This window comes from Citrus clementina, unplaced genomic scaffold, assembly GCF_000493195.1.
Source record: "Citrus clementina cultivar Clemenules unplaced genomic scaffold, Citrus_clementina_v1.0 scaffold_9, whole genome shotgun sequence".
Taxonomy (NCBI): Eukaryota; Viridiplantae; Streptophyta; class Magnoliopsida; order Sapindales; family Rutaceae; genus Citrus; species Citrus x clementina.
The window spans coordinates 905,079-917,380 of record NW_006261964.1 but is presented as its reverse complement, the minus strand read 5'-3'; the positions used below and the strand labels follow the sequence as shown (position 1 = coordinate 917,380).

General features: G+C 36.5%; 3 protein-coding genes across 4 annotated transcripts; 1 reads left to right on the top strand and 2 right to left on the bottom strand.

The window, feature by feature from the left end:
- Nucleotides 1-2,577: 2,577 nt before the first annotated feature.
- LOC18031396 (DELLA protein RGL1) lies at nt 2,578-4,380 on the bottom strand. The gene has a single exon (XM_006419335.2). The coding sequence runs from the start codon at nt 4,378-4,380 to the stop codon at nt 2,578-2,580; it is 1,803 nt and encodes a 600-aa protein (XP_006419398.1).
- A 1,777-nt stretch (nt 4,381-6,157) lies between these two features.
- Nucleotides 6,158-8,367, top strand: LOC18031857 (ubiquitin-conjugating enzyme E2 32). Its single transcript, XM_006419334.2, has 5 exons — nt 6,158-6,422; nt 6,698-6,829; nt 6,922-7,006; nt 7,446-7,609; nt 7,700-8,367. Exons 1-5 carry the CDS (start codon nt 6,312-6,314, stop codon nt 8,111-8,113), a joined length of 906 nt encoding a protein of 301 aa, XP_006419397.1. The 5' UTR covers nt 6,158-6,311; the 3' UTR covers nt 8,114-8,367.
- A 101-nt stretch (nt 8,368-8,468) lies between these two features.
- Nucleotides 8,469-11,746, bottom strand: LOC18031760. Of its 2 annotated transcripts, none has more exons than XM_006419333.2 (7): nt 11,495-11,746; nt 10,450-10,849; nt 9,476-10,040; nt 9,241-9,341; nt 9,067-9,156; nt 8,860-8,984; nt 8,469-8,737 (listed from the first exon to the last, which is right to left on the bottom strand). In XM_006419333.2, exons 2-7 carry the CDS (start codon nt 10,759-10,761, stop codon nt 8,593-8,595), a joined length of 1,338 nt encoding a protein of 445 aa, XP_006419396.1. In that variant the 5' UTR covers nt 10,762-10,849; nt 11,495-11,746; the 3' UTR covers nt 8,469-8,592. The 2 variants fall into 2 exon arrangements, with proteins under 2 accessions (XP_006419396.1, XP_006419395.1); XM_006419332.2 differs by having other exon boundaries at nt 10,450-10,840; nt 11,495-11,738.
- Between the last annotated feature and the right edge of the window lie 556 nt (nt 11,747-12,302).

Here is a 12,302-nt window from a genome sequence, read left to right as displayed (position 1 = left end):
GATTTATCAAATCACAGACGGGGATTAGCTCATAGGATAGGACCGTTTCTAATATGAATATTTATATGTGCGCGTGTGTGTGTGTGTGTTTATCTATACTAAGAGATCTGATACGATGGAAGCTGAGTGGTCATCAACAGAAGAAGACCAGAATTTATTAGAGTTTATCAATTGTAAAATCTACCTTGATAATTATGACAAGCCATGAATTGAAATCATGCGTTGAATTTATATTCTCTAAGGGACACGTGGTTTAGAAATACGCTTATGTATCTTATGGTTGTTTCATCTTAACCATACACACTCAATAACAAATAATCAGAATGTGCTTGTTTCATTTCTATCAGACAAGTCATAACCAAATTACAGTAGCTCTTTCAAGAGAGTTCTTTTCTATTTTAGTTGATATCTTTCCTCATCCTTCAATCATTGTGATCCAGTTCAAAGAGTTGTGTTCTACTTTATTGAAGCTCTCCGGAAGATTATTGGTTTGCTGGTTCCACATATTCATTATCATTGGGATCACTGTGGGCGAAAATATTCAATAAATCTTGCTCTTGCTGCCTTCATTACTTCTTTGGCTCACAATGCCAGGGTACTGGTTCCGCTGCAAACTGCGATACAGCTTGTTCATTCAGTTATTTCACTTTCAAATGCTAGAACTCAGTCCCATATGGCTTCAGAAGTTCCAATATGGATGGCCTTTTCTCCTCTGATTCAGTTCAATCGAGTTTTCAGAATGGTTTTTACTGAGCTGTGTCCCACGTTACTTAGTGAAGGGGAGATATTTTTGAGAATAGGTCACTTTACCTATTATGCTAGTTTTTTTAATTGGATACTTAGAAATTTTAGGCCTCAGGTGTGTCGAACGAAAAGATTAGGATCCGGTGGTAGTTTTATCCGGGGATAAATTATTGAGATGTGTCCCACATTAACTAATAAAGAGGAGATATTTGGGTTTATTTATCTGAGGGGGAAATTGTTGAGATGTGTCCCACATTGATTAATAAAGGACAGATACTTAGGTTTATAAGAAAAATAGGTCACTCAACCCAATAAATTAGTTTTTTGGATTGAATACTTAAAAATCATAAGCCAACCCCCCAACATTTTTTAATTATTTAAACTGCCCTTTAAAGCCAGTGGCATGTTTCTGTTATCGATGAGATTAGTCATGATAACATACTAGAGCTTTTACTTCCCTTTTAAGGTTTTGACTTCCCTTCTAAGGTTCTATTTGGGATTGAGGTGTTGTAACTTTTAAGTTATAGCTGTTGTAGAAAAAAATTATAATTATAAAATAAAAGTTAATAATTGGTAGTAGATATAAATTTTAAATAATAATTTTGACAAGCTTATTAAAGATATAATAAATTTTATATAAAAAATCATATCGACATAACTTTAAAAGTATAACAGCTAATGTTTACTACTTCAGTGTTGTAACATTTAAGTTACATCGGCCTAACCCTCAATTCCAAAAGCAACCTAACTCATAAAGGTTAAAGAAAGTCAAAACAAAGTGCACACAGCAGGAAGCCATGAATTCATCGAAACTTGAGCTTCTTCTTGTGGTGAGACTAAAACAAGTATTAACGTGCAAACAAACCAGGAAGCCGGCAACCGGCAGCAAAAACAACATTGCAAGCTGAATGAAATATTGTACAGCTTTTCCATCTCCCAATTTAAAATTATATAAATCTAGAAATTATCCCCTTGTAGCAAAGGTAAGGAATAATTCACAAAGCTGGAATTGTTATGAACAGTGAACACAGAGAAAAAAGAACTCATCGAAAATTACCAAGGGTGCCAAAAATTTCTAATAAGCCCACGCTCCAAGCCACAAATTTGGGACACAATAAGGGTCGTTGCACTCTTTTAAAAGACATTTTTTATGCTTCAACCGTTACAATAACCAAGGGCATGGTCTATGTCTAATTCAACTTGATTGGAATACCTTCAATTCCCCAAGTTCTGCTCATCGATATCTGAAGTCAGTTTTTTAAACTGTCAATAATTCATCTTTTAATGATTTGTTTTAATCTATGCGAAAATGCATGTCTAAAAGAAATACAGCAAAATGTCATCTTCATTAAGGTAATGATTTCTTTTACTTTCAGGTCTGTTAATTGATTATTATTAATTCAACAGTCTGCTGTCAAATTCGTTCTAGAAATTAAAGAATCATCAAACAAACACAATATTGGACAAGAATTTCGTCCATGTTGCAATGCAACGTAAACTTTCAAATGAGCATCATATTGACTATTGAGATACAAAATAAAAAATGAAAATGAAAATGAAAATCCTGGACCTGAAAGATAGAACTTATATGACCATCATCACATGAACCTAATTAGTCTGCAATCAAATAAAGCACAAGCTAAAGCTGGTGATCTGATGCAGTACTATTCACATGAAGCATGCCCCTGTGCAGAAGCACTGCTCATCCATCAAGGCATCAATGATCACTAAGCATAACATAAAACTACAAATTCCAAGCTGTGGCAGCAACTCTAGACATGTAACCTATGAGAAACTGGAATTGGGAATCAAATCCTTCTGCTCGTGATCTAGTCAAAGGAACTTCCAAACGGAAACTGATTTAATCGGCGTACCTTTCCATCCAACAATTAGGCTTTTTCCATTTATGTCTATTGTACAAGAACTCCCACAATCAAATTGCTTCACCATAAGCCTTGCTTGATATAAGGATGACATGCTCAGTTCCATTTCCTCCATCCCATAACGGGCAAAGAATGCCCTCCAAACGTCAAGTTTCACATTTCGAGTCTCCCTTTCCTCTCCCTCAGCTGCCACCATGCTTCTGATGCCATCAGTATAGAAGACTAATTCTGTGATCGTCCTATGTGGATTATCCGGCTCCATGCAAGCATCAAGGCAATCAAAAAATGCACTGAAGAAGAAAAGAGCTTCAATGAACCGGTTCACAAAGACTGGTGAGTTGTGATTAGCCTCAATTTCAGTGACCACCATTACACTCGGATTGATTTTCCTGATCACTCTCATTATATTTTCCAGACGGTTAGGGAATGCAATCATGCTCCTTAGAAACAACAGAGCATAGACAGCAACTGTTTCCTCATTGTCTATCTCAAAGAGATCTTCTTTAAGCTCTAGCATGTCTGATACCATAACTACATTATAGGAAAATGGCAAATTCATGCTCTGGGCAAAACTCATTAGCCTCTTACCCGTTTCCTCTATTAGTTGTTTTTCTGTAGTTCCAACAGCAGAGATCTTTAGAAGCTCAATTGTGCAGTCATATCTGGAAGCAAGAGCTTGCATCAACACTGTCCAATGAACCCCATTCCTGATTCCTAGATCAATTATGTGAATCCTCTTTGCCTCAGCCCCATTTTCCAAAATAGCTTGGATCCCAGTAAATTGTACAATCTTGGAAAATGGAATTTGTTCATGACATGCCAGGGTAGTGGGGTTTGAACTCATTATTGCCACTTCAAAATCAAATGGCCTTGTCATCCGTGTTTGCTTTGTTGTGATCCTTCCTGTGTCACGATCAATCCTCTCGCGAAGAGCTTCTGAAAAATAGTACACAACCCGTTGAACAGGATTCCCGTTCTTGGAAGACAACCACTCACACTGGTTGAGCAATCTGGTGGCGCGTTCATACTGCTGATCTCCTACTTTCTCAGCAGCAGCCAAAAGGAATTCAGCAAGCTCCACATTTCTGATCTCCTCATCCGAAAGGCCAGAGAAAGAAAGATCAAAAGGATTGCTAAGCATAGAGACAACATCCTCAACTGCTCGAGAACAGGAACGGATGAACCTTTCTCCAGCAATCCTCATGATTTCTTCAACTGACAATTTTCGACTTTCCACCTTCGTAAAAGTTGTATTTTTATCATTGCTTGGTTCAATCCTTCTTTCCCTATTCAGTCTTTTGAACCCACTTCCATAGTTCCTTAGTAGCTCAAGAGATGATGAAGAAAATGGAAACAGCTTTTCCTTTTCCGGTTCCACAACACCTTGAGTCCCAGTTGGGATTTCACCAAACTTTGCAATCTCCTCCAGGCTTGCTTGAATTGGTGGAGAAGCAATATCAAACTTCAGATTATCGAGAAGCTCGTAATTAGAGTACAAATGCTCTTGCTGCTGTGGTTGCTGATATTTGGAGAAAATGAATCCTTGTTCTGATGACACATCTTGGTAAAATCCATTATGAGAATAAAGCTGATCAATGGCTCCAGACTCTCCCCAGTCCTCGGCTCCATAAGAATTAAACTGCTTCGCTGCGATCTCTCCTTCGAGAGTCTCATATCTGTTGTCTGTTGAACTAAGTTTATCTTGAACTTCACCATAGCTTATTCTCTCCAAAGAGAACACCACCTTTGCCATCTCAATGGGAAAGCTAGCTAAAGGATTGTTGGAGCACTCTACAATGCTTGTAAGTTGAGCATTTCTCAGATATAAATCAACAAAAAAACATTCTCAATGACAAACATTTCCAAATAGAGAATTCTTGTTTGACAAATTCTTACTCACAATTCATGAACAACAGCGATACTGACATTGACAGGTTGGTGTTATCAAGGCGGCCTGCTTTGTAATAAAATTAGATTATAATAAAAGTCATCTCGAGAACTAACCACACAGATTTTTTTTCCTTAATTTTTCAAAGGTTCAAACAACAACTGGAGTCCAAACAGTATGTTTCAAATGCCGCGATCAAGTTGATATCATCCTTACAACAACTTTTCACATTAAAAAATCCTCAGAAAATCAGCCAAGAAATGTAAAGAAACGACAATAATCGCCTACAAGGACAATGGGTGCAAGTGTTTATGAAAATAACCAAATATTAAATAAGAAAAATACATGAAAGCAAATGACATAAGGGCTTACAACTTACAAAGAGACTAGAAAATTTTGATGGGAACAGGTTCATTTGTTTAACTTGTAATGCTACACACAGTGACAGCAGCTTAATATTAGTTTGCATTATTTGAGGAGACAAGGAAAGTTGACTTGGTCATGGCCAAGTTTTGCTTCCATTTTTCTGGCCTGCACTTAGTTGCCAGGAAGCTGAAATAGAAGTAGAAAGTTTATGTGATGATTTGTTACAATCAAATCCTTTGCTTATTTGATTTGAACGCTCTCAGCCTCTAATGTTCTGTGAAACCCTGACAAACAGGCCCCTCTTTATCAACATACATCTTCATGTCGTTGTAACTTTACAAAGTGTGAATTTTAATCTCATCTAAAATCTTACAAACAAAAATATTAAACAAATAATAAACAGACACAGAGTTACCTTACAAATTTGTTGAGATATTTGATTTAGATAACCAAAAGATTTTTTTTTGGAGGTATTTGCTTAATAATTAACCAAAAGTTACTTTCTCGTTATTTTCTAATCATTTTTACATCACTTTTTATCATTTTTTTTGTTTGATCATTTTCTTGTCATATTCTTATAAATTTCATGTTACTTCTAATCATATCTCGTCATTTTCAAATAGAGCTTTTACAAAAAAGATTTTAGTTGTTTTAATTGTCAATGATAACTTTATTAAAAATTTTGAATTACTTTAGTACGCAAGTATTTTTAAGTTATATTATGGAATCAATAAAATAAGATTTTCAGTAAGTAATAAATATTTTAAACATTTTAAAATAGATTTTTAATCTATACTCTCAAAAGTCTAAAATTTGAGTTTTTGCTAGTAAATGCAAAATAAATTATTATTTTAAAAAAACTCTACAAAAAATAACAACAAAAAATTAAAAAAAGATTATGAAATTAAAAACTACTTATAACTACTAAATAAGTTATAATAAACAAACACTAAACAAGAATGCAAAAAGAAATGGGCCTATTAGGATTTTCTAAATGGGTCAATTTGTAACAGTTCAGCATTGAACATAATTCAAAAATCAACGGGCCAAGCCCATGAATTCTCTATTGACATTTTTGTGATTTCAGAGTCACTCTACCTACTTCAACAATTGCAAAAACATGAACACGGCTTTCTAAAAAGACCCACCAATCTTATAAAAAAAAAAAAAGACCCACCAATAACGAAACAAAACCATTGAAAACAAAATCCAATAACTCACCGCCACGTTAGCAAATTCACATCATATGACGTGCCAAGTTACTAATTAAAAAAAAAAAAAAAATCATCTTCAGCTCCCTAAATAAAATCTTCGCCTCTCAGTTCCTCTTTGCAATTGGCATTCCTACAAAGACTTTTGTCTGCTCGTTCGCATACAAAGTCCTGATAGGACGGTGGACGTGAACCGATCGAAATCAGATCTGAAATCCAATGGCGGAAGACAGGTACAATTTGAAAAATCCAGCGGTGAAGAGAATCCTACAGGAGGTCAAAGAGATGCAATCAAATCCGTCAGATGATTTCATGAGCCTCCCTCTCGAGGTTTGCTTAACTCTTTTTTTTTTCTCTAATTTAGTTATATTTAATTTCGATAGCTGATGCCTTTGTTAATATAGTTTCGATTGTGTCTCGTATAGTTTAATGGTGATCTTTTTTATTATGAAAAACTTTTACCTGGTTATGCGGGAAATTCATTGAATTATTAGATAAATGGTTAATTTCTCAAGCAATTTTTGTGGTGAGCAGGATGCTTTTTTGGGGAAAAAATGCTACTTGTCAAGGAATTAATAACATTTTTTTGGGGTTAATGTTCGCAGGAGAATATATTTGAATGGCAATTTGCGATCAGGGGACCGGGTGATACTGAATTTGAAGGTGGGATTTATCATGGTCGGATTCAGTTACCTGCAGAATACCCATTCAAGCCTCCTTCATTTATGCTCTTAACAGTAAGATGTTGCTCCTTAATGGAACATAAGAGTTACTGTTTGTGTGCTGATGATGGTGTGCTAACTAATGTTTGTGCTTTTTTCCCCCCCAGCCAAATGGGCGTTTTGAAACTCAGACCAAAATATGCTTAAGCATTTCGAATCATCATCCGGAGCACTGGCAACCATCTTGGAGTGGTATGTTTCATTCTTGTATACACACCAAGTAGGTTTGGCAAATGGCAATTTTTCTCCGGCTTCTGCAATTAGTAGTGTTCCTATTTGCCCAGTCAGTCAATGAAGCCTAAGCTCTGTGATCATAATATTATCTAGCTGGATTGCCTTTTGTTAGTGTGGGCAGTGGGCATGAAGATCTAGAGTAGAATTATGAGTTCTGAGATCACTAGGGTATATTAAGTGATGAGATAGTCCCTCCATTGTATTGCTTTTATTTTTTTTTTCTGTAAATCTGCAACTGGGGTTTGATTCTTCATTATCTCTCTGCTGGATATATTCCACCAGTGCTGGATGATGGTACTTAAGCGTTACAGAATCTGATCTATACATATCTGAACAATTTTTAACTGCTAATTAATTTATTTGTCAACTTTTGCTTGACTAATGCACTTGCTTGCAGTGAGGACTGCTCTTGTAGCACTAATTGCTTTCATGCCCACCAATCCAAATGGTGCTTTGGGCTCACTAGATTATAAGAAGGAAGAGAGGCGTGCTCTGGCCATCAAATCTCGTGAAGCTGCCCCAAAATTTGGGACTCCTGAACGTCAAAAACTCATTGATGAGGTGTGACTTTGCTTAAATTTTTTATCTAACAATGTGTTTTGTCTTTTACATTGAGCATAAATTGTGTTAATGAACTTTCTAATGGTGCAGATCCATGAATATATGTTAAGCAAGGCACCCCCTGTCCCTCAGCTCAGCACCTGTGAAGAACAGCCTGGCAACAGGGAGGGTGAAGCACAGGCAAGTTCCATAGACGCCATGGTTGCGGGTGCCGGGGAAGGGCTCCCAGCCCCAGTAGGTGATAGGATTATTGAAGAAGTTCAGGAGGATCTTCCTGCCAGCATGAATCCCAACCCCGTAGTGGCTGGAACATCAAGAGAGGTTCCTGCCAACGCCTCTGGAGTCCAGCTTCAGCCAAAACCGGAGACTAGGGTTCAAAAACCTGCTGATGATCGACTGTTCACATGGGCTGCTGTTGGACTTACTATTGCAATTTTGGTTCTTTTACTGAAGAAATTCATGAAATCTAATGGTCATGGTGCTGTTTTCATGGATGGTTCGTAGATATGCTATCGGTTTCGTCAAATCTGGGAGTTCAAAATTTCCAAGTCATAGTAGTTAAGGGAGAAATTATTATCAAGGGCATTAATCTTTATTGAAACAGTTTGTCGTATATATGATCTTTTATACCCCATGACTGTAATTTCATACGCAATTGTAAGCCAGATTGTCCTGTCATTTTGTACACAATTTGGATATCTATATTTCATGCTACTTTGTCCTTAAGCATAAAATATTTACACGACCTCATCCAATGATTACGCTTGCAATAAGGGAACTGAAAAACCACCAGTAGATTATATAAAGTCTCAAAAGTGAAGCAAGTACATGCATCAGGATTGACTAACCTGAAACCAGGTAGAGTAATGGAGTTCATTTATAAAGAATGCCGACTTATTGCATAAAAAAGAAAGGATCTAATCTTGCTAAACTCTTGATCTGCTCAACATTTTTACCGAGGACGAATGAGAATCATGTCATAGTCAGCAGGCAATCAAAGGATGCATCTTTCCATGGATTGCCTTGTAACATTGGAGACTACACAGGGGAAGTTTCGATTTTGAATCTCGATACTTGTATGCATTTGTACAATTTGGACCTGCACATTTTTCACGTGGCGGAGGATAACTGGATAAACAATCCACAACATATATCACTTCAGATGAGAACATATGTGGTAGTTGCATGAAACAATGAAGTAGCAGTGGCAAAACTACAATTGCTGATGTCAAATGAAAGAGAATTTTTACCTGCAGGGAACTGGATTGAATATGTTCGGTAGGCCAATATCTTCGGAGAAAATAACAATAGTTCCAGTAGGACCAAAGACCCATCTTACAGAGTTTGTTGCAAGTGTATCAGATTTGCCCTTACCCTGCATCAGAAGACACAATACTACGTCATAACAATGCTAAGAATCGAGCTGCAGAGAGAAAAAGAGCAGGAGGTTTATCAACCTGAGCCAACTCATCACGCTGCTTCTTCATCTTATCTTCTTTCTTCTTTCTTCCGGAATCTTGACCCAGTATTTTCCTGATTGCTTCAGCCTGAAAAATTATAATGTAAGACCATTTTTCGCTGAAGTGCCAAGATATTATGAACATAAAACATGACATGGTGGGCAGGCAAACCTCAGCTTCCCTGGCTGCCTTCTCTGATTGCATTCTTCGTCTTTGTGCAGCCTCAGCTTTCTTTAGTTGTTGTTCTACTTCTGAGAGTTTCTCCTTTTGTTCTGTTATCAGCCAGCCAATGAAGGAATGAAATCGTCTCAATATATCCCTTACATAAAAACATTCTAAAATATAATTAACTGCATTGTAGGAATCCTCAAGTTGTAAAAACTTCTAACATAGGAGAGCTGCTCACTTTTTGATGGGGCAGGGGGTAAACCATTTGGAAACTCAAGACCAGCACCGGGTCCAGATAAAATATCTTTCCCAGACTGAAGAGCCCGATTACGTGTGGTTGGAGTTGATTCATTTCTGCCATCTACATATGAGTCGAGGGGCCCCTTTTCCAACTTCTTCCTCCTAGATCCAGGTTCATCGTCTGATACAGGCTCGTCGTCTTCTTCTTCTTCCATATAGTTTTTATCATCATACAGCCCCCGTTCTCTCCCGATTCCACCATGCCCCGCATCATCATAACCAGCACCAACTTTAGGAGCACCGAGCCTCCCAAGGTATCGTAATTCATCATCATCATCATTTCCATCTCCATCAAAGCCTACATCCAAGGCACGTCTCTTAGGAACCCGCTTACTTTTACGAACGGAGTCATATGTTTCATTCATATAGACACTATCTCCGGATATCTTTCCTCTTGAAGAATGCCCCTTCCCAAAACTATAGCCACTTTTGGAGAAATCCTTCCTTCGCTCTCCATTGCCTTTACCCTTGTCTGAAGGATAAGAGTAATCACTATGCTTGTCCTGCACCAACCGTGATTATATAAAAAGCCTTCACAATGTTGAAGAAATGTTATCAAATAATATCCTAAAAAAGAATAGACATCATAATGAAATTGTCATTACACACACCCAATTTATCTAAAAGAAATAGATTAGTGGAGGAAATTCATTAAAGGGGCAAGTATTCATTAAAGGAGAGCAGGGAAAGTAAAATGACCGGATACCAGATTAAATACTAGCTTTTCAGAAAGCCAAGGGTAGTCAAACTATTAATGATCTTGAAAACAACTCTATGCATATAAGATTGGCCGATCAGGTATCCCTTGAGATTTCTTGAAATCACACTATAAACTACAAGATCCTGACCTCAAAGAAAAGTCAAACTATTAGGGCACAAAGCTTCCCAATCATGCAGAGGACCTAAAAGTACCTGCTTCTGTCGGTGCTGAGGGGTATATTCCGAAGTGGAGTTGGTTTGGATTGTATGAGTAACTCCACCAAACTTCAGCTTAAGCTTCAGCTTGTTCTCAACCCCTAATCCATCAGAACCAAATACAGCATCCCTGAAATTGCGATTTCCCTCATTGCTGCTACTGCTTATTGATTGTTTGGACTGTGGCAGAAAAGCACAGGCTTTCGAAAGTGTTTGTATATCAGGGCGAGGTCGACGAGATGTGCCACTCCTTTTCTTCTTTGCAGCACAACCAACAGCAGCAGGCCCAGAAGCACTAAAGCCTTCCATCAGTGTTAAAATTTGAATGGCTTTATAGCTAATGACTACCTCTTACAATGACCAATCCAACACTAATACTGTAGAAGGCCTGAAGATTCTTAGATAAAAATAACAAAAACAACAATGTGAGTGAATATTTAAATCAAGCAATCTAACAGTAAATTGAACGCAGAGCCAGGAATTAAGCAGTTCAAAAGAAAATAAGCCAACCCAAAAAAAAGAAAGAAAAAAGAAAACTGTTAAGCACTATCCATTTGATGGAGAGAAAAACAAGTATAGAAAATCCAATTTCTAATATCATATTATAGGTTAATTTTTGCATTCTAAAAATCAAATAGCAGAAATTTCTCACAAACTATGGCACCAATAAGAAAGATTAGTGAGTAAATCGCATTTCGAAGCTTCATTAAACAATTCCACAAACTTAAGTTTTGCAAAGCTACTTGGATTAGTTTACCATAATTTTTTTTTTTTGACTTAACAGAAATAAAGTTACTCTTCTTGTTTTCCTCTAATTTCTTAGCAACCAAACAGAGACTTGACTTAAGATACATAAAAGCCCATCAACACACCACTTTAATACACAAACAAGTAAAAGAATGCCTATTTTATTAGCTTCCAGAAGGGTGGAAGAAAACACATCTTTTATCTGGAAAAATATATATATATATTTATAGATATTTCTCCCATATTTTGCGTCTAAACAGAACAAAAATAAAAATGATAAGGTAGAGATACTTACATTACACAGTGAAGTGAAGCAAAGAGAAGAGAAACCCTAAAAGAGAAATTTTTAGAATGTACAAGCTGAGGTTTCTTTGTTTGGTCTTATGGGAATGGTCAAATTTAAATAAATATTTACCATATGGGTAAAGGGTTTTAGTAGACTGAGACGGTGGCCATTGCCGTTTTGAGAATAGTTTTGGCAAAAGACAATGACAGTCAGACTCTTTATCGTCTCCATTTCTGTCCCTTATTTTTGAGCATTACCCTTCCCCAAGTTCCCCTTTTTTTCTTTTTCTTTTTTTTAAATAAAACCTTTTTTGTTTGTGCAAGGAGACGGAGCAAGGATGTTACGAGCAGGCTGGGGGGAAAATGGGTTGCAGAAGCTCATGATGTAATGGGCCTGGGCCTACAATCAAAGACGTACTGGACCCATTACGGCCTAGACTGATATTAAAAAAGAGTAATGGTTATCAGACCCCTTTAATATCCTTCTAAAACCCTTATTTAAATTGTTATAAGAAATTACGTTAAAGGACAAATCCTCTTTAAATGACTAAATCTTAATCTATGAAAAAAATTTTTGCAATAAAATCATAATAATTTTGAATCAATGATGAAACAAATTACTTTTGAAATAATATGTTTAAAATTAATTTATTTATTCTAGATTGTAGAAAATTTAATTCAAATTCTGTTGTAATATTTTGTTCTTTTTAATAATTGTCATCAAAGAAAGAGCTATAAACATAAAAAGTGGGATTTTGTAAGAGTTTTAATGGAGTGTTAGAAGCTCCGCCAACAAATCAGAAAGTTTATTGAGACCT

Coding starts and splice junctions, on each gene's coding strand:
- LOC18031396 (XM_006419335.2), bottom strand. CDS start 4,380: ATGGCAAAGGTGGTGTTCTCTTTGGAGAGAATAAGCTATGGTGAAGTT.
- LOC18031857 (XM_006419334.2), top strand. CDS start 6,312: ATGGCGGAAGACAGGTACAATTTGAAAAATCCAGCGGTGAAGAGAATC. Junction 6,423..6,697: donor TCATGAGCCTCCCTCTCGAG/GTTTGCTTAACT, acceptor TAATGTTCGCAG/GAGAATATATTTGAATGGCA. Junction 7,007..7,445: donor CTGGCAACCATCTTGGAGTG/GTATGTTTCATT, acceptor ACTTGCTTGCAG/TGAGGACTGCTCTTGTAGCA.
- LOC18031760 (XM_006419333.2), bottom strand. CDS start 10,761: ATGGAAGGCTTTAGTGCTTCTGGGCCTGCTGCTGTTGGTTGTGCTGCA. Junction 9,157..9,240: donor AGGCAGCCAGGGAAGCTGAG/GTTTGCCTGCCC, acceptor ATAATTTTTCAG/GCTGAAGCAATCAGGAAAAT. Junction 8,738..8,859: donor TTCAATCCAGTTCCCTGCAG/GTAAAAATTCTC, acceptor TTGTTTATCCAG/TTATCCTCCGCCACGTGAAA.